At 39.0% G+C, this 25,506-nt stretch overlaps 1 protein-coding gene across 1 annotated transcript in view; it reads left to right on the top strand.

Moving 5' to 3' along the window:
- The window catches only part of LOC124595810 (anoctamin-4), a 148,502-nt gene that overhangs the window by 29,392 nt on the left and 93,604 nt on the right, over positions 1-25,506 (top strand). The window contains exons 3-5 of the mRNA XM_047134704.1: positions 1,072-1,171; positions 10,821-10,928; positions 22,832-23,037. Of these exons, the coding sequence (XP_046990660.1) occupies positions 1,072-1,171; positions 10,821-10,928; positions 22,832-23,037 (414 nt within the window). The remainder of the gene's footprint in view (positions 1-1,071; positions 1,172-10,820; positions 10,929-22,831; positions 23,038-25,506) is intronic.

The following is a 25,506-nucleotide window of genomic DNA, read 5'->3' on the forward strand; positions in this document are numbered from 1 at the left end:
TTCACCAGTGCTGGTCCAAAGCCCGGATCAAAAAGAAAGATGGGAAAAATTTTCACAAAGGGTAAAAGTAACGTCTAAATTTACAGTTCATGACTTTGAATTTTCTCTATAAGTGAATTTAATGTGCTAACAAAAAGACAGAGATTTCACAGCTTTCAAATGTTGGAAAATCTGTTGAATACTTATGTGTAACAATCACAAGTATTGTACAAATTTCGTCAAAGAAACAAAATTATGCATAATTGGGTAATTACAAAGTGCAACAAGTGTTTGGACAATTCAGCGATACAAACAGTAGGCCATGTGAAATTTCTTATCATACCAGAATACGAATTTAACGATGTTGCTCACAGTAAAATCCGATGTTGTAGTGCGATATGGAAGATGATCTGTATGTCTCTTTCTCCTATAAACGATGTAATACAATGTTCTGAACAACAAAAATAATGTACAGTAATCTATAATCTATGGCTTATTTTATTCTTTCTTGAGTTAGTACAGTGAGGAACGCATAGATAAATGCAGACATTATAGAAGGGTATCCAAGAAAGAACAATAAACTATTGATCTAAAGCTAACGAATCACGTCACTTTCGGCATGATCTACAAAAATAGTGCAAGAAAACTACAAGCAAGATATCATTCTTGGTGACGGAAAATAGTTTTACCAGACAGTTTGATTCTGTAGTAATTCACCTGCAGGGGAACTACGTAGTGAGAGCATTTGCGAGTATTCTGTATCAGCCGTGAGAGGACACAATATTTCACGTGGAGTCACAGTCACTGCAGAAATATTCAGCACAGGGCAGGTGGGGCAGTGAGGGGCACTCTGCCCCAGGCGGCAGCTCGAGGGTCAGGCACATTAGCATATGTATAGGGATGACAGTGCAGGCCGCAGTGCCTCAGCATGCCAAGCGGATAGTGTGCCTCCAGCAGTCAAAGGGTTAAATTGACAACCCTCAAAGTAATTTTTTAAAATTACTAATGATACTAATTACATGAAGTTGCTTAAAGATGGACCAGTAATAAATAAAAATAAATATTTTAATATGATTTTATTCTTTTTTGAAGGTTTGTAGTGAAGGAAAGAGAACTCTTCTACACTTCAGCTCAGAGAAGCCTTGTTGTGTGGCAAGTAATGATGAGAACAAAGTATGATGAAAGTGAGAAGGTATGTTAAACTCATTTTACTTAATCACAGAACAATTTTTGTGTTTCATTTTGTTTCATCACGGAGCAATTTTTATGATTTACTATGTTTAAGGAAACATCACTGATTTTACACCACTTTCAGCTTTGTTGATCTTGCAAAAGTTAATCTTGAAGCCACTGACATGTCAGCCATTATCTCTTGCATGTGAACATTTAAAAAATGTACTATCTAACTGTTTGCATCTGCTTGCCTATCACAATCAGATGGTGGCAATCTATACCTTCATCCAGATAATGCACAAGCCCATTGTTCCCAAAATATCATAATAGTTAGAGGAATATTCTGTAAATAAATGGGGTGTGTCTGTGACCCTCCAGTCACACGTCTTCAGTTCTGTTGAGCACATCTGGAACACCACTGAACAATATCTTTGCCCCTTTGAACTAGCTGTGATTAATTTCTATGAGTTATGGACAGCAGCTGAACAGTCATGAATCAGGATGGCTCCCCAATTACTTCAGTGTCTTGTGCTGTTGCCATCATCAAGGCAAGAGAAGGAGAAACATACCACTAGCTGTGTTTCACTAATTCATTTTCTGCTGATTATACACCACTCGATATTAAATTTACAATACCATGAATGTGGCATTCTTCAAATGTCAGGTTGGCATGAAGCACACTGCATGCTGGAGTGTGCAAATGATTCATATTTAAACAGAACCCCATAAAGTGGGTAGGACTAATGATGTTTACATTCCTTATGTATGTATTCTTTATGTATGCAGCAGATTTCTAATTTAGATGTCACATTTGAATATTGGTTGTGAGAAGGTCATGTAATGACCCACACAAGAAGGCAAAATATCTACCCGCTCTTGTCAAAATTTGATAGTGGCAGGACTGTGACATATTAAGGCTATGCTTGCGTGTTCCAGGATATTGCTGGTCATATTAGTCAGAATCTCACAACTGTGATGCAAAAATGGAACTGATGTGTTAGGGAGGGCAATACTCCATGTCAGGCAGGATCTCAGTGACAGCACATGATTAATCCTTGAGAAGACAAACATATTGTTGACTCAAGTGTGCAGATTCATACAGTGAAGTCATGTACCATGAGTCATTAAATGGGACAATTTGCAGCAAGACAAAGATCTACATAGACAATGTGATCATGTCTGGACGGTCTGGACGGTCTGTGTATGAAACATTTTTGCAGCTTACCTTAACACAGCTATTGAGAGAAGTGCACCAACAGTGGTGCACCAAATTACAGTTCTGGATGCAAGAGTGTCACCATGTTGTCTATTCAGAAGAGATCTGGTTCTGAGTGCAGTATCAGGTTTTACGTATCCCTGTGTGGAGCTCCAAGAAGATTGACTACTGCCAGACTGCATTTGTTATTGTCATACGAGCCCCGCAACTAGTGTGGGGTATGGAATCCCATCAGGTACATAACACAGTCACCTCTGGTACACGTAGTCTTTAATTTGTACAGCATCCATTGCATTTCTGTGCTCTATCTTTGAGGTTTTCATGAGTCTGTCTTTCAACAAAATGATGCAAGTCAACATGTTGCCTGTGCTAATCTGACCTACCTCAATAAGAGGCTGTTTGACTGTTGCCCTGGCTGGCACATCCTTCATATCTGTCACCTTCTGAGAACATATGGTCATGGCTTGCTGAGAGACTGATGCATCACCACTTATGAGCCGCTATGCTGGCATAGAGTTAAAGCTCCATGGAATTATGTAGCAGTTTCTGTGATCCAGGTTCAGTTTGATTTGGTGCCCAGTTGGGTTGAAGCTGTTGTTGTTGTTGTCGTTGCTAAAGGTGGCAAATTTCATAACATGTACACCCCAAAATGACATACAAATTTAATCATTTATCCTTTTTTTCATTTTATACATATGATAAATAAAATTTCATTATTTACTATCTGTTTTAATTTTAATATCTAGCACTGCATATTTTCAAATAAATTGCTCATCTACAGTGTCTGCTTGGCAATAGGTTAATGAGGAGAGTTCTATTAATTGTTAAAAGTCCAACCATGCCTGGCCTGGTTCAGAGTTTACTAGTAAGAAGTGAGCATATATATTAAGCGATGGAGAAAAGAAAATGAAACACATTTGAGCTTATATGAGCACAAGAAAAAAGTTGCTCAGCCTGGCTCAGAGATAGTGTTGCTACCATTAATTTTTTTTAAATTTTGGTACATTCTGTGCAGTAATAAAAGATAAATGTCGATACATAAGCAGAATAGAATTCTTTTACATGCTTTTTAAAATAAATTTGTTGTGCATATTGCATATAAATGAATAAACATGAAATACTGCACCATAGTGAAATTCTTTGTTTTGTGCATTTTATCTAACTGATTTTGTACAATTATAATAGAGGGAAACATTCCACGTAGGAAAAATATATCTAAAAACAAAGCTGATGTGCCTTACCAAATGAAAGTGCTGGCATGTCGACAGACACACAAACAAACACAAACATACACACAAAATTCAAGCTTTCGCAACAAACTGTTGCCTCATCAGGAAAGAGGGAAGGAGAGGGAAAGACGAAAGGAAATGGGTTTTAAGGGAGAGGGTAAGGAGTCATTCCAATCCCGGGAGCGGAAAGACTTACCCTAGGGGGAAAAAAGGACGGGTATACACTCGCACACACACACATATCCATCCACACATATACAGACACAAGCAGACATATTTGAAGACAAAGAGTTTGGGCAGAGATGTCAGTCGAGGCAGAAGTGCAGAGGCAAAGATGATGTCGAATGACAGGTGAGGTATGAGTGGCGGCAACATGAAATTAGCGGAGATTGAGGCATTGAGGCCTGGTGGATAACGGGAAGAGAGGATATATTGAAGAGCAAGTTCCCATCTCCGGAGTTTGGAAAGGTTGGTGTTAGTGGGAAGTATCCAGATAACCCGGACGGTGTAACACTGTGCCAAGATGTGCTAGCCGTGCACCAAGGCATGTTTAGCCACAGGGTGATCCTCATTACCAACAAACACTGTCTGCCTGTGTCCATTCATGTGAATGGACAGTTTGTTATTGGTCATTCCCACATAGAATGCGTCACAGTGTAGGCAGGTCAGTTGGTAGATCACGTGGGTGCTCTCACACATGGCTCTGCCTTTGATCGTGTACACCTTCCGGGTTACAGGACTGGAGTAGGTGGTGGTGGGAGGGTGCATGGGACAGGTTTTACACCGGGGGCGGTTACAAGGATAGGAGCCAGAGGGTAGGGAAGGTGGTTTGGGGATTTCATAGGGATGAACTAACAGGTTACGAAGGTTAGGTGGACGGTGGAAAGACACTCTTGGTGGAGTGGGGAGGATTTCATGAAGGATGGATCTCATTTCAGGGCAGGATTTGAGGAAGTCATATCCCTGCTGGAGAGCCACATTCAGAGTCTGGTCCAGTCCCGAAAAGTATCCTGTCACAAGTGGGGCACTTTTGTGGTTCTTCTGTGGGGGATTCTGGGTTCGAGGGGATGAGGAAGTGGCTCTGGTTATTTGCTTCTGTACCAGGTCGGGAGGGTAGTTGCGAGATGCGAAAGCTGTTGTCAGGTTGTTGGTGTAATGGTTCAGGGATTCCGGACTGGAGCAGATTAGTTTGCCACGAAGACCTAGGCTGTAGGGAAGGGACCGTTTGATGTGGAATGGGTGGCAGCTGTCATAATGGAGGTACTGTTGCTTGTTGGTGGGTTTGATGTGGACGGACGTGTGAAGCTGGCCATTGGACAGGTGGAGGTCAACGTCAAGGAAAGTGGCATGGGATTTGGAGTAGGACCAGGTGAATCTGATGGAACCAAAGGAGTTGAGGTTGGAGAGGAAATTCTGAAGTTCTTCTTCACTGTGAGTCCAGATCATGAAGATGTCATCAATAAATCTGTACCAAACTTTGGGTTGGCAGGCCTGGGTAACCAAGAAGGCTTCCTCTAAGCGACCTATGAATAGGTTGGTGTATGAGGGGGCCATCCTGGTACCCATGGCTGTTCCCTTTAATTGTTGGTATGTCTGGCCTTCAAAAGTGAAGAAGTTGTGGGTCAGGATGAAGCTGGCTAAGGTGATGAGGAAAGAGGTTTTAGGTAGGGTGGCAGGTGATCGGCGTGAAAGGAAGTGCTCCATCGCAGCGAGGCCCTGGACGTGTGGAATATTTGTCTATAAGGAAATGGCATCAATGGTTACAAGGATGGTTTCCGGGGGTAACAGATTGGGTAAGGATTCCAGGCATTCGAGGAAGTGGTTGGTGTCTTTGATGAAGGATGGGAGACTGCATGTAATGGGTTGACGGTGTTGATCTACGTAGGCAGAGACACGTTCTGTGGGGGCTTGGTAACCAGCTACAATGGGGCGGCCGGGATGATTGGGTTTGTGGATTTTAGGAAGAAGGTAGAAGGTAGGGGTGCGGGGTGTCGGTGGGGTCAGGAGGTTGATGGAGTCAGGTGAAAGGTTTTGCAGGGGGCCTAAGGTTCTGAGGATTCCTTGAAGCTCCGCCTGGACATCGGGAATGGGGTTACCTTTGCAAACTTTGTATGTGGTGTTGTCTGAAAGCTGATGCAGTCCCTCAGCCACATACTCCCGACGATCAAGTACCACGGTCGTGGAACCCTTGTCCGCCGGAAGAATGACGATGGATCGATCAGCCTTCAGATAACGGATAGCCTGGGCTTCAGCAGTGGTGATGTTGGGAGTAGGATTAAGGTTTTTTAAGAAGGTTTGGAGAGGGTGATTTTGAGGAGGAGGAGGTGGGTCGTGCTGTGACGGAGGACGGGACTGTTCCAGGCAGGGTTCAATTTGGATGGTGTCTTGGGGAGCTGGATCATTAGGAGTAGGATTAGGATCATTTTTCTTCATGGCAAAGTGATATTTCCAGCAGAGAGTATGGGTGTAGGACAGTAAATCTTTGACGAGGGCTATTTGGTTGAATCTGGGGGGGGGGGGGGGGGGGGGCTGAAGGTGAGGCCTTCGCATAGGACAGAGGTTTCGGATTGGGAGAGAGGTCTGGAGGAAAGGTTAACTACTGATTTAGGGTGTTGTGGTTCCAGGTTGTGTTGATTGGAATTTTGAAGTTTTGGAGGGAGTGGAGCTGGAAGTGGGAGATTGAGAAGATGGGAGAGACTGGGTTGGTGTGCAATGAGAGGAGGTTGAGGTTTGCTTGAAAGGTTGTGAAGGGTGAGCGAGTTGCCTTTCCGGAGGTGGGAAACCAGGAGATTGGATAGTTTTTTGAGGTGGAGGGTGGCATGCTGTTCTAATTTACAGTTGGCCTGTAGGAGGATGCTCTGAACAGCCGGTGTGGACATGGGAGAGGAAAGATTAAGGACTTTTATTAAGGATAGGAGTTGACGGGTGTGTTCATTGGCTGAGTTGATGTGTAGGTGAAGGATTAGGTGGGTGAGGGCAATGGATTGTTTAGTTTGGAACTGGTATAGGGACTGATGGAAAGAAGGGTTGCAGCCAGAGATGGGAACTTTAAGTGTGAGGCCTTTGGGGGTAATGCCAAATGTCAGACAGGCCTCCTTGACGTTGACCTCCACCTGTCCAATGGCCAGCTTCACATGTCCATCCACATCAAACCAAACCAACAAGCAACAGTACCTCCATTATGACAGCTGCCACCCATTCCACATCAAACGGTCCCTTCCCTACAGCCTAGGTCTTCGTGGCAAACGAATCTGCTCCAGTCCGGAATCCCTGAACCATTACACCAACAACCTGACAACAGCTTTCGCATCTCGCAACTACCCTCCTAACCTGGTACAGAAGCAAATAACCAGAGCCACTTCCTCATCCCCTCGAACCCAGAATCCCCCACAGAAGAACCACAAAAGTGCCCCACTTGTGACAGGATACTTTCCGGGACTGGACCAGACTCTGAATATGGCTCTCCAGCAGGGATACGACTTCCTCAAATCCTGCCCTGAAATGAGATCCATCCTTCATTAAATCCTCCCCACTCCACCAAGAGTGTCTTTCCGCCGTCCACCTAACCTTCGTAACCTGTTAGTTCATCCCTATGAAATCCCCAAACCACCTTCCCTACCCTCTGGCTCCTATCCTTGTAACCGCCCCCGGTGTAAAACCTGTCCCATGCACCCTCCCACCACCACCTACTCCAGTCCTGTAACCCGGAAGGTGTACACGATCAAAGGCAGAGCCATGTGTGAGAGCACCCACGTGATCTACCAACTGACCTGCCTACACTGTGACGCATTCTATGTGGGAATGACCAATAACAAACTGTCCATTCACATGAATGGACACAGGCAGACAGTGTTTGTTGGTAATGAGGATCACCCTGTGGCTAAACATGCCTTGGTGCACGGCTAGCACATCTTGGCACAGTGTTACACCGTCCGGGTTATCTGGATACTTCCCACTAACACCAACCTTTCCAAACTCCGGAGATGGGAACTTGCTCTTCAATATATCCTCTCTTCCCGTTATCCACCAGGCCTCAATCTCCTCTAATTTCAAGTTGCCGCCACTCATACCTCACCTGTCATTCGACATCATCTTTGCCTCTGCACTTCTGCCTCGACTGACATCTCTGCCCAAACTCTTTGTCTTCAAATATGTCTGCTTGTGTCTGTATATGTGTGGATGGATATGTGTGTGTGTGCGAGTGTATACCCGTCCTTTTTTCCCCCTAGGGTAAGTCTTTCCGCTCCCGGGATTGGAATGACTCCTTACCCTCTCCCTTAAAACCCATTTCCTTTCGTCTTTCCCTCTCCTTCCCTCTTTCCTGATGAGGCAACAGTTTGTTGCGAAAGCTTGAATTTTGTGTGTATGTTTGTGTTTGTTTGTGTGTCTGTCGACCTGCCAGCACTTTCATTTGGTAAGTCACATCATCTTTGTTTTTAGATATATGATTTTGTACAATGATTTATTGCTGCAGATGATACATGGGTCCATCACTTCATGTACTGTAAAAGGAAAGTGAAAGATTCTTACAGAATTGTTGGGTGGTAGACCTCATTCTATTGTCCAGCACCTAATATGGAAGGAGTTTTTCCCTTTGCACACATGGGGTGTATGAGAATTGTGTCTCAGATGTATCTGTTGTTTGTCAATGAATGTGTTTTTGTGTTTGTTTGTGTGTGTGTGTGTGTGTGTGTGTGTGTGTGTGTGTGTGTATACACATGCACGCATGTGCATAGTGTGAAAATGAGAGAAGGCAAAAGGTAAAATCCATTGCTGGCACATGGTCTACTCTTCTTGAATAACATCAAAGGAACTGCTGGGCCTGGTGTCCCTGTCTGACTGACAAGTCACACACCCTCATTTCATGAGACCCTGTGAAGAGATTTATAAATTAATCCAGGATATTGAGACAAATTTTGATGATCAGGAACCTTACACTACCACTTCTTTTCCCCAATACTGATGCTGAACATTTCTTCTATCAGCAAGATTCAAACCAGCTACCTGTAAGTTAATTGTCACTGCACATCGTACATTAGAAAGTTCACTGTGGAAGTGGGTTGTGTTATAAAGGAAACAGCAATCAAAGTAATGGGTGATGGCTTGGAAGTAGGAGATGTAGCAAATATTTTATCTACAAGAAAGATCATGGCCAATTTTTGAATCTGAAATGATTTTTATTTAATACTGTGAAATTTTTCTGAATGAACTAAATGAAAAAATGTGTAGGTAGAGGCCATGACTGCAAAAGAAACAAAGGAGAAAATCATCTTCTGATAGGACAATGTACTTATCTACAAAGATGGTGCTGGAAGTGGTAGTAGTTTTATTTGTCTGTAGATTACTGGGTGTAGAAGTACGAAACTGGAATTTTGCTATAGATGGTGCTAGATGTCAGTGTGGGGTCAGTGATACTGTGTGTGCGGCACCATCTGCTTCCTGTAATGGCTGATGATGAATGTCGACACAAAGTAATCCAAGTACCATACATCAGTATCTGTTTCAGATCCATAAACATGTCGAGCTTTGTGCCCATGAACTGCGATTTGCAGACAATAGTGGTTTTCTGTTATCATTTGAAGAAAACTGCTGAAAAGTCACATCAGATACGTGTCAAAGCTTTTGGTGAACATGATCTTGGGAAAACACAGTGTTTCAAGTGGTTCAAAAAATTCAAAAGTGGTGATTTTGATGTGACAAATGCAAGTGTGGGAAACAACCGAAAAAGTTTGAAGATAATGAATTGCAGGCCTGACTGGATGAATATGACACTCAAACTCAACAGGAACTTGTGGAACAATTGAATGTGATGCAGAAAGCCATTTCTCTTTGGTTGAAAGCTGTGGGAAAGGTGCAGAAAGTGGGAAAATAGATTCCACATGAACTGAACGAAAGACAGCAAGCAGATCGAAAGACCATTTGTGAAATGCTGCTCGTCAGATACAAAAGAAAGTCGTTTCTCCATTGAATAGTGACAGGTGATGGAAAATGGATATTTTTGAGAATCCTAAGCATCATAAATCATGGGTGAATCCAGGCAAACCATCATCATCCACTGCGAGACCAAATCACTTTGGAAAGAAGACAATGTTCTGTGTTTGTTGGAATCAGAAGGGTGTCATATTTATGAGCTGCTGAAACCTGGTGCAATCATTAACACTGAACACTAACAACAGCAAATGATTGGTTTAAATTGAGGATTATGTGAAAAATGACCAGAATACGGAAAAAAACAACACAAAGTCATACTGCTCCATGATAATGCCAATTACCCACAGAAAAACAAGTCAGGGAAACTACCGAGGCATTCATTCGGCATATTTTCCAGCCTTTGCTCTGTCCAATTATCATCTATTTGCATCACTGGGGCATGCTCTTGCTGAACAACACTTCAATTCATATGAAAATGTGCAAAAATGGCCCACTGACTGGTTCACTTCAACTTGTTTTTTTGACGTGGCATTCACAGCGTGCTGGAGAGGTGAGAGAAACGTATAAATAACAGTGGAGATGATTTTGAATAAAGTACTATTTGTCAGTTCCAAACAACAGATGTGTAATTATTGCAACCAAATTCCAGTTTCATACTTCTACACTTGATACTATTACAAGCTATATGGACATGCCGTGGTATACAATTTAAGATTTACCAATGTGAAAACCAAAATATTTTGGAGTATGAATTGTTGGAACATCTAACCTATTCACCAGACTGGGATTCTCTGACTTCTGCTCATTCCCACATCCAAAGGAAATTGTGTGCGTATATATTTTGAGGCAAAAAAATGCTATGGCAGTAGTAAATTGGTATTGAGCATACCTATCAGAATCACAGTTCCTACTCATTGGAATGATGGGGATGAAACACTGATCTAAAAGGAAACTAAATTGAGAAATAAGAACTTTTTTTACCTAAAAAGAAGTTTTCAATACAAAACTGAGAAATTTTCACCTTGTTCTTTTGCATGCAAAATTTTATTCCTTGCCATAATAATTTTGCAGTAAAAGCTACATCTTAGATGCAAAGCATTATTACACAGTGTCAAAGTGGCATTTTTATCTATTTCAACTGGAAATGCTTTTGGATAATGACACAGTTATAATATTTACATGTTAATTAATTCATTAGCTGCAACATTTCAGATATATTGTTGTTTACATCACATTTATTTTGTATGATAACATGCTAAAAAAGAAAGATACAAACTGAAATAACTTTACAGTGCGGCATCCGCAGACTCCTCAACAATAAAACATATTTGGCAGCATTTCCTTTACATGAAGGGAAATATGCTCATGATGCATCCAGTGGATATATTTTTGATAGGAGGGTAAGCTACTATAATTGAAGAATTTTCAAGCTCAGACTGTTTTATTCACTTCTTATAGTATTATTCGGCTAAACACCCCTGCATGAAAATATTTATACTTTGCTTTAACTTGCATGTTAAACTAATAATTAAAATCCTTTACTCTAATACAAAAATAATTTTCTGCCAACTGCAAATTTATCTGAGGGCTCCTTATCTGAAAGTCATGAAAGATGTAAGTTTGGGTTATCAATTTAACATTAATATGATAGTTCTGCCAAGTTTCTTAACCAGAGTATTATTTTGAATAAACAGTTAAAATGTCATAAATGAACAGGTCAGGTAAATTGAACAAGTCCTCAAAATATTTTGCTTTATATACATACAAATTATACTAAAAATATATTTCAATGATCATTCACACAGGCATATGAACAAACTGACTCACCACTCTATTGCTGAGTATTTCCTCTTTCTTTTTGGATATCAGATCTTATACCTGGCCCCTAATGACTAATATGTGTAACACTAATGACCTTATACAGTAATGTTGTATGTAACTGACTGCATGCTTTCTGAGTATGGCTGCTTACCATATGAATATGCAATGCAGATATACACTATCAGATCAAAAGTGTCCAAATACCTATTACCGAACATTAATATGGGCTGTGTCCACCTTCACCTTCATGATGCCTTGATCTCTGCAGAGGACACTTTCAATGAAGTGTTTATATCTGTGGAGGAATGGCAGCCCATTCTTAGAGCCAAAATCAAGAGGATAGTGAAGTTAGACACTGGGGGATGAAGTGAAGTCGACATTCTAACTCAACTCAAATGTGCACAAATCAGGACTGGGCAGGCCAGTACATTTCAGGAACTGCCCAAAAACCATTGCCTCAACTGCTTTATGACAGGGTACATTGTCATGCTGATGGAAACAATCACCATCTTCAACTGTTCCTTACTGTAAAATGTGATCTTATCCTTTCACATTTAGAACAAAACAGAAAACTGTAGACCAGTATCACTATTATCTTCAATTTCAAAGGTAACTGAAAAGGTCTTGAAAGATAGTAAGAATGTGTTTGTCTTCAATACTGTGCAACACATCTCTTCTACTGCAAGCTCTTTGTGTTTTTTTAAAATGCATACTTTAGGAGCTATCGACATTTGGGGCCTATGTTTACTACACATTTTTTTCTTGTTTTGGTCCATACTACCACCCCAGGACATACCTTACAATCTTAACAACAACAGAACCAGTGCATGTATTCCACTGTCAGAGGAATCACAACAATAACTGCTTATAACTTTCGATTCTGATGTTTCCGGACCAGGGTCCCTTACCTCAAAATTATACATCTACCACTGTCCATCAGCCCTGAAAGTTTATAACATCATCACAGAACCACCTTGTATAATAAATGACCCTAATTCTTTAAAGAAACATCTGATATGGGCAGCTTAAAAAAAGTGGATCTCCCAAAAAGAAAGTTATTATGATTATGAAAATGAAATGTAGCAAAGGTCAGTTAACACCAATGTGCAAAATTTATATGCTTGACAACTATTTTCAGTTAAATGGGAAGCTGGATATTACTATAGGTAGTAAATTACATCATTCATTTTAATCCATTTATTTCTTTAGCCACTTATTAATATTGTTTATTGTGTTATTCATTATGTATACTTGTCACTTATGTATATATCTAATTATATTTACTTGTTATGCGTACATACTTGATGAAACCTATATCATATACGAGGGCAGTTCAATAAGTAATGCAACACATTTTTTTCTGAAACAGGGGTTGTTTTATTCAGCATTGAAATACACCAGGTTATTCCCCAATCTTTTAGCTACACAACACTATTTTTCAACGTAATCTCCATTCAATGCTACGGCCTTACGCCACCTTGAAATGAGGGCCTGTATGCCTGCACGGTACCATTCCACTGGTCGATGTCGGAGCCAACGTCGTACTGCATCAATAACTTCTTCATCATCCGCGTAGTGCCTCCCACGGATTGCGTCCTTCATTGGGCCAAACATATGGAAATCCGACAGTTCGAGATTGGGGCTGTAGGGTGCATGAGGAAGAACAGTCCGCTGAAGTTTTGTGAGCTCCTCTTGGGTGCGAAGACTTGTGTGAGGTCTTGCGTTGTCATGAAGAAGGAGAAGTTCGTTCAGATTTTTGTGCCTACGAACACGCTGAAGTCGTTTCTTCAATTTCTGAAGAGTAGCACAATACACTTCAGAGTTGATCGTTTGACCATGGGGAAGGACATCGAACAGAATAACCCCTTCAGCGTCCCAGAAGACTATAACCATGACTTTACTAGCTGAGGGTATGGCTTTAAACTTTTTCTTGGTAGGGGAGTGGGTGTGGCGCCATTCCATTGATTGCCGTTTTGTTTCAGGTTCGAAGTGATGAACCCATGTTTCATTGCCTGTAACAATCTTTGACAAGAAATTGTCACCCTCAGCCACATGACGAGCAAGCAATTCCGCACAGATGGTTCTCCTTTGCTCTTTATGGTGTTCGGTTAGACAACGAGGGACCCAGCGGGAACAAACCTTTGAATATCCCAACTGGTGAACAATTGTGACAGCACTAGCAACAGAGATGTCAAGTTGAGCACTGAGTTGTTTGATGGTGATCCGTCGATCATCTCGAACAAGTGTGTTCGCACGCTCCGCCATTGCAGGAGTCACAGCTGTGCACGGCCGGCCCGCACGCGGGAGATCAGACAGTCTTGCTTGACCTTGCGGCGATGATGACACACGCTTTGCCCAATGACTCACCGTGCTTTTGTCCACCGCCAGATCACCGTAGACATTCTGCAAGCGCCTATGAATATATGAGATGCCCTGGTTTTCCGCCAAAAGAAACTCGATCACTGCCCGTTGTTTGCAACGCACATCCATTAACAGACGCCATTTTAACAGCTCCGTACAGCGCTGCCACCTGTCGGAAGTCAATGAAACTATACGAGACAAAGCAGGAATGTTTGAAAATATTCCACAAGAAATTTCCAGTTTTTTCAACCAAAATTGCCCGAGAAAAAAAATGTGTTGCATTACTTATTGAACTGCCCTTGTAAATTATTGATAAATAAATGTAGATATGAATAATAATCTGAAAACATTACAGGTGAAGAAAGAATAAGTTATTCCTGTAGTCATGGTACATAAACATATGAAATGTGCACAGCTAAGTGATCCTTCTTCATCCTTTCTCTCCTCTAGGCAATAGAGTAGGTATCATTTGAAAGTTAATTTTCCTAACTAAGTCTTGTGTGTATCCCCAGTAAATGAATGGTAGCTTCATATTCAGTAAAATGCAGATAAATCAGCTGATGCATGAGCTGTTAATTTATCATAAGTGGAAACAAGGTAAAACTAGGTCCATCAAAACTGAAGAAGAAGTGAATGCGAAAAATATAGAGCAAGGATACTAAATATGAAAAGAAGGAAGATAACCTTCCCTTTACCTTTAAGGACTGAATTTTGTTTGTGAAACTTGTTCTTACTTCCCAGATTTGATACAAATTATGATATTCTTAAATTATAAATATGTTATCCACATCCCATAAAGAGGTTTGCACTGACTTTCTACAATGATAAACAGAAAGCAGCAGTTTGCTGTTGGAATTACAGAGTAATCATGATCTTATCCTTACCATGGCAACAACAATTATGCTAGCAAACTCATTTAACTCTTTGCTCGCATGGATCAAAGTGGCATAGCATTTTGTACACTAGACTCAAAGAAGTAGAGTTTAAGTCACTATCAGGCTTTCAAGCTTTTGGTTTTGTATGATTTCCCTAGCTTTTGTTTCTGTCTCTAATGATCTAAATCACCAAAGGAATTTAAAACCATCATCTTCCTTCCTCCTTTTTTTCCTCACTGTCCAATAACACAGGGATAGAATACATAGTAGTTCAAAGAATACTCCCTCTAGACACAATTCAATGAACTAAAAAAATACAAAAACTAGATCCTCATCTTTTTAAGTTACAATTGAAGCATTCTACTATATCTACATAGCTACTCTGCAGATCACACCTAAGTGCCTGGCAGAGGTTTCATCAAACCACTTTCACAATAATTCTCTGTTATGGCACTCCCAAACAGCATGCATAAAAAATGAACAGCTATATCTTTCCATGTGAGCTCTGATTTCCTTTATTTTATTATGATGATTATTTGTCTCTGTGTAGGTTGACAACAGAAAAATTCTTTCAGATTCAGAGAAGAAAACTGGTGATTGAAATTTCATGAGAAGATCCCCCCACAATAAAAAACTTCTTTGTTTCAATTATGTCCACTCCAAATCCTGTATTGTGTTCGTGACACTCTCTCCCTCCTATTTCTCAGTAGTACAACATATGCTGCCATTGTTTGAACTTTCTCAATGTACTCCATTAATCCTATCTGTTGAGGATCCGACACCACCCAGAAGTACTCCAAAAGAGGACAGACAAGCATAGTTCATGCGGTCTCTCTAGTAGATGTGTTGCCCTTTCTAAGTGTTCTGCCAATAAAGTGAAGTCCTTGGTTTGCCTTCCCCACAACATTTTGTATGTGTTCTTTCCATTTTAAGTTGTGTGTCATTGTAATTCCTAGGTATTTAGTTGAATTCAGATTTGATTGATTTATCAAGTAGCTGAAGTTTAACTGATTGAGCACTCCTATGGACAACATTGCACTTTTCATTATTTACGGTCAATTGACAATTTTTGCACCATACAAATATTATATCTAAATTATTTTTCAGTTCATTTTGATCTTCTGATGACTTTACTAGAATATAAATGACAGCAGCATCTGCAAACAACTTAAATCAGCTCCTTAGATTGTCTCCTACATTGTTTATATAGATAAGGAAGACCAGAGGGCTTATAATACTACCTTGTGGAGTGCCAGAAATCACGTCTATTTTAATCTATAAATTACTATGAGCTGTTACCTCTAGGACTGGAAATCATGAATCCAGTTATGTGTCTGAGACAATATTCCATAAGCATGCAATTTGATTACAAGCTACTTGTGAGGTGATATGTCAAAATCCTTCTGTAAATCTAAAAATATGGAATGAACTTGAAATCATTTGTTGATAGCACTCAACACTTTGTGTGAGTTAAGAGCTAGTTGTTTTTCACAAGAACAATGTATTCTAAATCCACATTGATTATAATGTCAGTAAACCATTGTCTTCAACATATTACAAAATATAACACTATCTACATGGAATTCATCATTTTATTTGGCATGTATTTAAATATGTTCAACATCCCTTGAAATATGCATTTATTTCTAACCACAAAGCAAATATTCAACCATTCATCTATGTAGTGACTTATGCTAGTCACCCTAGATAACCACAACATTTATTTCCTGTAGTCCCAGCTGAAAATCAAAATATGTTCAAACTATTTTATATGAGTTGGGCTACATTTTATGAAATATTTCATGAATTATCATAATCTTTCTTATCAGAAACTTCATATAAGTCAGTTCTTCACATATTTAGCTTCTGCCCGGATTTCTCCTGAGCCATAAAGCAAGTCCAGGGTTGCAATGTATATTGCCTCAGCCTTATGTATAACTATAAATGCGTTTAACACTATTAAAACTACATAATTTGCAGCCAAAACTCCACTTCAGTCCACCATGAGAAGTGGAGCATTATTCTTTGAGAATGCCAGTCATTCATGCTAATGGAACAATGTAATGTCAATCAGACAACTATCAGCTGAAAAACTGTAAACAGATACCTCCAGGTAATATGTACATGAACCCCGGCAGGTCCATTATTTGCATATATTACTATATGTCACCAAAAGCTCCTTCTGAACCAACAACATAACAAAGCTCATAAACCACCTTCTACATGACATATCATTGCATAACACAGTGTGAAACATATGTTTTGTTCAGCTTAGTCCATTGCCACTTATGCCTGCCTTCAAATTACACAAATATATCATATGTGTTATTGTGATGAAGGAAAATCCTGAATATACTGAAGTTAGTGAGTACAAAGATATACAGCCATTCAGGTTAAAGTGCTAAGTATCATCATGACCATGACATAATATGTCTTAGGTTCTCTGTATGATTTTCAAATCAATTAGTTCCACTCTTAAATAGTTTTATCACAAATCCCTTGATCATAAAATTCTCCTCAGTGATTGAAGAAAATACACATTGTATCCAATGTGGCAATAAAATAATGGGACTCTTGCTGAGAAACATTTTATTTCAAAAACATACATATTTACTTATTGTCACCCTCAATATACTCCCCTCCTTTATCCGAAAACACTCCATGTGAGTTTTCCATTCATGGAAACAGTGCTTGAAGTAGTCCTCTGTGAGCTCATTGATGACACATGCTACATTTTCTTTCACTGCTTCAGCAGACTGAAATCTTATTCTTCTTCATGTAGATTTGACATTGGTGCTAGGTCAAGTGAATAAGGTGGGTAGTCTGACAATGGGATGCTGTACATCACTAAAAACCTCTTAACAGACAATGTGGTATGAGTTGGTGCATTGCCTTGATGCAGGATCCATTACTTGTTCCACAATTTGGCAGTTTTATCATTGCTTTGAATCATGATTTGCTCATGTGAGCTTTTCTCGCTCTTTGTGAAGTAGGCCCTTCCAGTAAATGGACTGGCACTTAATTTTCTGAATTATAAATGAAGAAACAAGATTTGTCACATGTAATCACTCTTTCCAAGAAGTTATGATCATTTTCAGTAGTATTCAAAGTGTCAGTACAAACATTTTCATAAGATTCTTTTTGTTGAATCGTGAGAGTTTTTGTCACCAGTTTTACACACACTTCTCTAATGCTAAACTGGTTGTTTAAAATTTGCCTTATGCATTCTTTGTCAATTCCTACAGCTTCAGCAGTCAATCAAATACTCAACCAAGGTGAGATCAATTCAAATTACCTACCTTTCTTTTTATATTTTCATCCTTTTTTATGTTGAAGGGCATCTCGTGCGTGTGTGTTATCAGTGTCATCTCAGCCATCTTAGATACACTCGAACCACTCAAAAACTCTTGTATGTGATAAACAGTCTTCATCACATATTTATTTTAGTGAAAGACAGCTTTCAGTAGCAGTTTTTCCAAGTTTCGTGTGCTCTATTATTACACTTACAATTTTTTTGGCAAACAGCTCTCACACAAATGAAGGCCATACCCACACTGATTTGTCTACAGACAGCAGAGGTGCCATATTAGACTGAGAAGGTTTCATGCTTCACAGTTATTGGTCATTCATCTTTGGTGCATGCATACTTACTCTGTGATAACGTCAGTCCCATTATTTTATAGCCATACATCTTATGAGCATGAAATCTTATCCATCAAATTAATAACCTGTATCACATACCTATATTCGCATCAGAGTTAGGCCAGTAACAGCTTGAACTGTTGTCCTTTCCATGCGCCATTCATAAATGGAATGGTACAAAACCTTAATATATGATACACTGAAAATACTTTCTCCCACATAATTTATAGTGATTTGGAAAGTGTAGGAAGAGGGGCAGTCTATAAAATAATATATCAGCTATCTAGGTATGTTTTGTATAATTCTACATGTTTGTGACTACTTACTTATTTCATCCAGAACAAGATTTTCACTCTTCAGTGGAGTGTGTGCTGGTATGAAACTTCCTCGCAGATTAAAACTGTGTGCCAGACCAAGACTTGAACTCAAGACCTTTGCCTTTCATGGACAAGTGCTCTACCATCTGAGCTACCCAAGCATGGCTCATGCCCCATCCTCACAGCTTCACTTCTGCCAGTACCTCATCTCCTACCTTCCTTCTCTGAGTTCAATTCTCAGTCCGGCACACAGGTTTAATTGGTCAGGAAGTTACTTATTTCATGTCAGGTTATTTTAAAGTAGTCATTTAAGCATTCTGATTGGACTACCAGTTCATTATATTCAGGCTTTTCCTATTCTACAACATGTAGGTTTGACAGTGGCACTCCCATGTTGCAATGCTATGAGGAGGAGTATTATTCTAGAATGAATCTTTCGCTTTATATTAGAGTGTTCACTGGTTTCAAATTTCCTTGCAGATTAATACTGCACACATAATATCCTGCACTCCACTGCTGAATGGAAATTTCCTTCCAGTCAGTCAATAATAAAAATAGGAAAGGTTCAGTTTTGAGTTTTAATGTGCTGCAAAGTTTTCAGATGCAAGATATATTGTCAATGAGTGTTACTCCTTTCATCTCTGTAGGTTTTTGTTTTATATTGTAGTTGACAATAAACTAAGAACCTTTTTCTCCAAACAGAATGATAATTTAATTAAATATCCATTTCAGTTGTAGGTAATGTATCTTTTTATTGCATAACTAGTTTTGGAGGGTTTATAGCTCCATAATCAGGCATCACCAATGAATTGATAAGTCATGGGTGTATGGTGGATGGACTAGTCAATCACAAAGGATCAAACACAGCAATGATGTTCTCCTTAGCACATTTTGGGCAAACAATATGAGTTGTAATATACTTTCTAGGAGTATGTAGTGGCTGTATAATTGTTAACAGCAACACCTCACAAAAATTGACTTGTCATATATCAAACTTAATGTTCTGTCTGAATCTTGGAGAGTGCCTAAACAGCACCAAAATGTGCTACAGGTCAGTGTAAATGTAATATTTAATAACTGAATGGTGATACTTGGAAAGAGAGAATATTTGAGTGTTATAGAAGACAAAGCCATCTTCAGTCCAAAGGTTAGTTTGAACTATCCAATTTTTTGTTTCTAGACAAGGCCCTGTGGGCTGTGGTAAGACTTAACCAGCCTCCAACTTATCCAGCCTGTTACACAAGAACCTACAGTTTATTGGAGACTGCCAATCATTATGCAACATGATGTTATTTGTATGAATTGGTCATTGCCGTGATAATTAAAAGAAAAACACTACGACTAACAAAATATTGGACGGTCAGCATTTGGATTTGGTGACTGACATTGACTTTGCCAACAAGCCATACTTCCTGTGCCATCATATAAGAAAAGTAGACACATTCAATATATGTCACACTTTCAATGTTCTAACAAAAATTATCAATTTTGAAAGTGTAGGTAATTCTATAGATAAAAAATCTCACTGTGCGGTGACAAGAGAAGACACATGTAAAAGGTATTATGGTTTTGCAATTTTTGGAGCTACTGGCTCCTTCTTATGGTAGAAGGGTTAAAGGGAAAAGAGGATAGGTGAAGGAAAAGGACTGGTGAGGTTTAGGAAAAGGGGTACAGTTCATAAAAGTTGTCCAGAACCCTGGGTCAGGGGAGACTTACCCATCCAGTAGCATGCGGCGTTCTGAAGAACTGATCTGTTTTCATTTTATATCCCTTACATGCCTAAGAAAAGCTGCTCACATTAGTAAGATATGAAGATCTATACATGCACATGGTCTGCAGCACATTTTTCTGCAGCTTGGGAAATGTTTCCTTCAGCATGTGGCATGAGGTGTTGCTGCAGCAGTCTGTGGCAGAATCTTCATTCTGCTCACTTATGTTGCCAGAGACATTTCAGATCAGATGAACTACAGCTCCCTTTTCCAATTCACCGATCACTCACTCCTTAGAAGGATGTGGCTCTTTGAATCAGTTCATGAGCAGATCACCCATCTCTAAAATACACTACAACTGATCTGCTGGAACTGAAATTCATATTTACGTGCAAGTCAAAAAATGCATAGGGGTTGTATGCCTATAACAACTTTAATTATTTTCTGATTTTCCTTCACTAAAACATACCCACTTTTATTGCTGAAGAAGTGTTCGTTCCCCTTTTTACAGTAGATTTTCCTCCCTCCCTTTGCAACCTTACCTTCACACTTCCTCACATCCGTGACCAGCATATTACATGTAAAATGCAGTTTCCTAGTTTGAAGAGAAATTTTGCAACATACTTAGCCTCTCTCACTTAATGAGTTTATTCTGAAAATTTATAGTTGCTGTTCATCATTCTTTTTGTGTTTTTGCAGTGTAGACATGCAACAGAAACACATTTCCAGGTAAACATGTGCATAAAACAATTCCCAGCAGACTGTTGGATCCAGATCATATATGACTCACATTCTGTGATTATAGCTGATATATTCAGTCCATCTGACTTTTGTTACATTGATATGATTCTGATCAGACATGTATCAATATACAGGGTGGACTATAAGTCAGTTGTCAAAAATGCATTTTGTGCAATGATACTAAACAAATGAAAATACAAATGTATTATCAACACAGAAATAAGAGTCAATGAACTAACAAAAGATGTTCAAAGTGATTTCCATGCTATCCTCAGCAAACATTGTGTCTTTTCAATGCTGATTCACAAATTTTCTCACAAATCTTTCAGGACTGTAGATTTTCAGATTCTGATTGAATTCATTCCTTAAAATGCTCAACATCATAAATCCTGATGGTATAAACCTCATTTTTTAATGTACCTCTGACTAAAAAGTCCATTGGTGCAATATATAAGGTCATGGAAACCATTCAACAGTAACCAGTCTGCCAATCCATACATTAAAGTTTTCATTTACAAAGTCTCTCTCTATAATTCCATAAAGCAGGGGTGCCCCATCTTGTTGCCATATCAACTTTTCCTTAATTGACTTTGTATGTTCAAAAAGTGGACTATTTTCCAGTCCTAAAAACGCTTCTTGAAGCATATGTAAGTAATTTACAGAATTGATAATACCATTAAAAAAAAGACGTGAGTAGCCCGATGCTGAAAATCCTTGCTCATGCAATCTTGCCAGAAGAGTTTAACTCTGCCTCCATTGTGAAATCTCAGTAGAAACAGTTGTGTCTGTTCACTCTTCCACTCATCTTAAGAGTCACTTTGTCACCTCAAAGAATACTTTTGTTGAACTTGGGGTTGGTTTCTTGTCAGACTGTACAGCTTTCAGAATTCAATTTACCTGTCTGGATCGTCTACAATTAGGCCTATATGTTCAGAATTTCAGCTTTTTTAGAATCCTTTTTTGGCCTTTTTCTGCTATTCCATACTCCTTGGACACTTTTCTGTGAGATTTAGTCAGTGATTGCACAAAAAATTGCTCAACAGCATTAAGATTTTCTTCTGTAGTAACAGAGTTCTGCATGCCTGAATGAGAGAGCTCCACTACTTACACAGTCTCTTTAAATCTTAAATAATTTTTGAATAACTTATTGAGATGAAGGCTGAATATTTGGAAAATATTCCATGAACAAATCACAAACGGCATTGTTGTTATGGTCATGTTTCCATCATGTTACAAAAAAACCTCATCGTTCTGTAGTTAACTTACTATTCATTGTTTTTAAAATAACAACAAAGAATAAAACTCAAAGTGCTAATGTCAAATGACTTACAGGTATGATGCACTAATCAAGTTCACAATTGAGTGCCACTATGCTAGGCAGAACAAACTGTAAGGATTGCTAGTAGCTGGCCGAAGTGGCCGTGCGGTTAAAGGCGCTGCAGTCTGGAACCGCAAGACCGCTACGGTCGCAGGTTCGAATCCTGCCTCGGGCATGGATGTTTGTGATGTCCTTAGGTTAGTTAGGTTTAACTAGTTCTAAGTTCTAGGGGACTAATGACCTCAGCAGTTGAGTCCCATAGTGCTCAGAGCCATTTGAACCATTTGATTGCTAGTACAACTGACTTCTGGCCCCCTCCATATTTCCACGAGTGATATTAACATTAGTTTCATTTATGTTGCATTACTGATTTTGGATGGGCATATCCTTTCTCATAATATTTGTTGTATAAATCCACTATCACAGCATGCTATCATTTCTCTTTTTGGTGTGATACTTTTAACTAAAACCATAGTCTTGTTTATGGAATGTCAAATGTTATTCTTGTATCACCTACAGTTGCTGTATCTTGAGTGGGCATCTCTGTCATGTTGGTATAAGAAGCAACCCTTTTGGCTCATCAAGAAATATTTTGGTGACAAAATAGGCCTGTACTTTGCTTGGTTGGATTTCTACACCAAAATGCTTATTCCTGCTGCTATAGTAGGTCTGCTTTGTTTTCTTTATGGTGCAGCAACACTATACTCTAATGATAATGTACCAAGGTAAGGAAACATAGTGCAGTTATGCTCATTATTTTCTGAAAATATGTAGGACTGAATAATGTGTTTCATCAGATCAAAGGAAAAATGAGAAACATGTAGTTCTTATAATTTTTATCTATATTTAAGAGTCCTTGTACAAAAATGTCAACAAATTTCTGTAAGGCAGCAAAATGTCTTGAGTGCTCAGCCAATGTTCAGAGTGCTAAGTTACTGCCTTTGATAATAAGAGCAGTGTTTGAGAGGTTAATGTGAAGAGAATTACAGATGAAATTTACAAGAACAAACTAATAACTTGCAATCCATGTGGTTTATTCAGCTATTATTGCATACTAACTAAAAAGCAACATGATAAAAATGAGTGTATGATTTCATAAAACAATCAGGTGTGAAATAAATGGTCATAGCAGTAAACCATCATGCATGGACAAGGAGGCATAATCTATTAGTCAATACTGAATGATGTTGATGAAGATAATGTTTGTATACTGAATTACGGAGTGTGATGTAGTTCTGTGTTTCATACATTACATGTAACATAAGATTTCTCCAATGAAACTGAATTTCTTGTGTTATATTTTGTTAGATTTTTATTAATTTAATGAATTCCTGAAGGCAACATAATTAATTTTCTGAAGAAAATAGAAAGTTACCTATAACTGTTGAAGAAACCATAATTTAGGAAACATGTGAGAAATCAAGAGGAGAATGGTTGGCATAGAATCAGAAGCACTTTATCCAAAAATTTTATTAGTGCATCCCTGTTTAATGCTTTTATAGCAAAGAATTCTTAGAATAAGGAGTAATCATTCTCTCCAGTTTGGACTGAAATTTGCAGTTATATAAATAAACTGATCAAAGTCTCACTTACACAATTTGTATTTATGGCAAAGACCAATTCTTCATTATGACACTAATTTTTGCAGTCTGTTATGTTAAAGAGGTTTCTTCTAGTATGTGTTAGCATACTGAAGGAGTTAGATGTAAATTCTACAGCTTCAGTTAGATCACATATTCTTAGAAGTTCTAGTGGAAGTTTTCATATCTCCAAACTGGATATGGAACTTAGAATATCATGCGAGAAGAGGGTGAGACAAATTATGATTGATTAATGATTTTAAATCCATACTAATTTCCAAAGAGAAGCTGACTATATCAACAATTGCCTGTTTTATCTGCAGGTGAAAGACAATGGAAGGGAAAGCTGTCAGTAGGCACCAATACTGTCCACACTGTTGCATGAAGAACTGCCAGTACCCAGCATTTTGCTCTAAATATAAATACTTAAACTTTTGCTCATCTTGTTTGAAGATGAACCTGAAACAGACCAAAAACTAGGTGAATTAAATAAAGAGATATTTGGTAATTGACTGGTTGCAGCTATCTATACAAATTATTCTGAAATTCCTGTTACAAACTTCTAGGACTTGTGGAGGTGAGTGAGAACATAATATTTCGAATAGCAAATCATGTCCAGAAATCTACAATTTCTATTCTATGATTGTTTCAATTAATATGTTTAACTCATCCACCTCTGCTTGAGGATTTGAATTAGATGTTATGCAGTACAGCTATTAGGTAACAATTCGAAAGGAAACATAATGAAACATCCATTTATCACTTAAGGACATTTGTTTGTGTTAACACTTAAACATTATATGTTTACATTATTCCAAAACATTACAGAACCCTGACTGTATAGAAGAGTACTGATGCATTACAATAGTGGCTCAATGTGGTGACCACCAACGTTGTTACAAACATTATATCTTCAAAGCATGTTCTGGTACACACTCTCCATACCACCTGGTATCTCTTCAACTTATAGTGCCGTAGCCAGAATTCATGCCAGCAGATCTTCTTCTGTCTCTACAGGAGTCTTGTAAGTTAAATTTTGCAAATGAGATCACAAGAAGTAGTCAAAGGAGCTAAGTCTGTTAATGTGGTCATGTGGATGGACCACCTCAGCCTATCCATCTTTCTCCACACCATCTTTGAAATGTCTCCAAATCAAACATGTGAAGTGAGGTGGTGCACCATCATGCTGAAACCACATTTTCTGGTGGACATTCAGCAGCACAGCTTCCAAGAATGAGTCCAATGCATTTTGTAGGAAGATCAGGTATGCAGGACCAGTTATCTTGAGTGGAACGAGGTATAGCCCAATCACATGACCATCCACAATACCTGCCCAAACATTAATACCAAGCCAGTGCTGAAATCCCTGAACGTGTGGGGGATGAGGTTTTTTGTCTGCCCAGACATTACCGTGTTGAGAATTCAGAACACAGTTCCTTGTGAACTTACATTCATCTGTGAACAGAACTCAACATGGAAACTGGTGTGTCTATGCAGCGGTGCAGAAACTACATGCGGTAGGCAACGTGTTGTGGAAAATTGGCTGGATCCATAGTGTGTACCATTCATTAAGTGGTATGGAATTAATTGTTGCTCCCACAGAATGTCCCAGAC

This window comes from Schistocerca americana, chromosome 2 (genome assembly GCF_021461395.2).
Source record: "Schistocerca americana isolate TAMUIC-IGC-003095 chromosome 2, iqSchAmer2.1, whole genome shotgun sequence".
In the NCBI taxonomy this organism is placed as follows: Eukaryota; Metazoa; Arthropoda; class Insecta; order Orthoptera; family Acrididae; genus Schistocerca; species Schistocerca americana.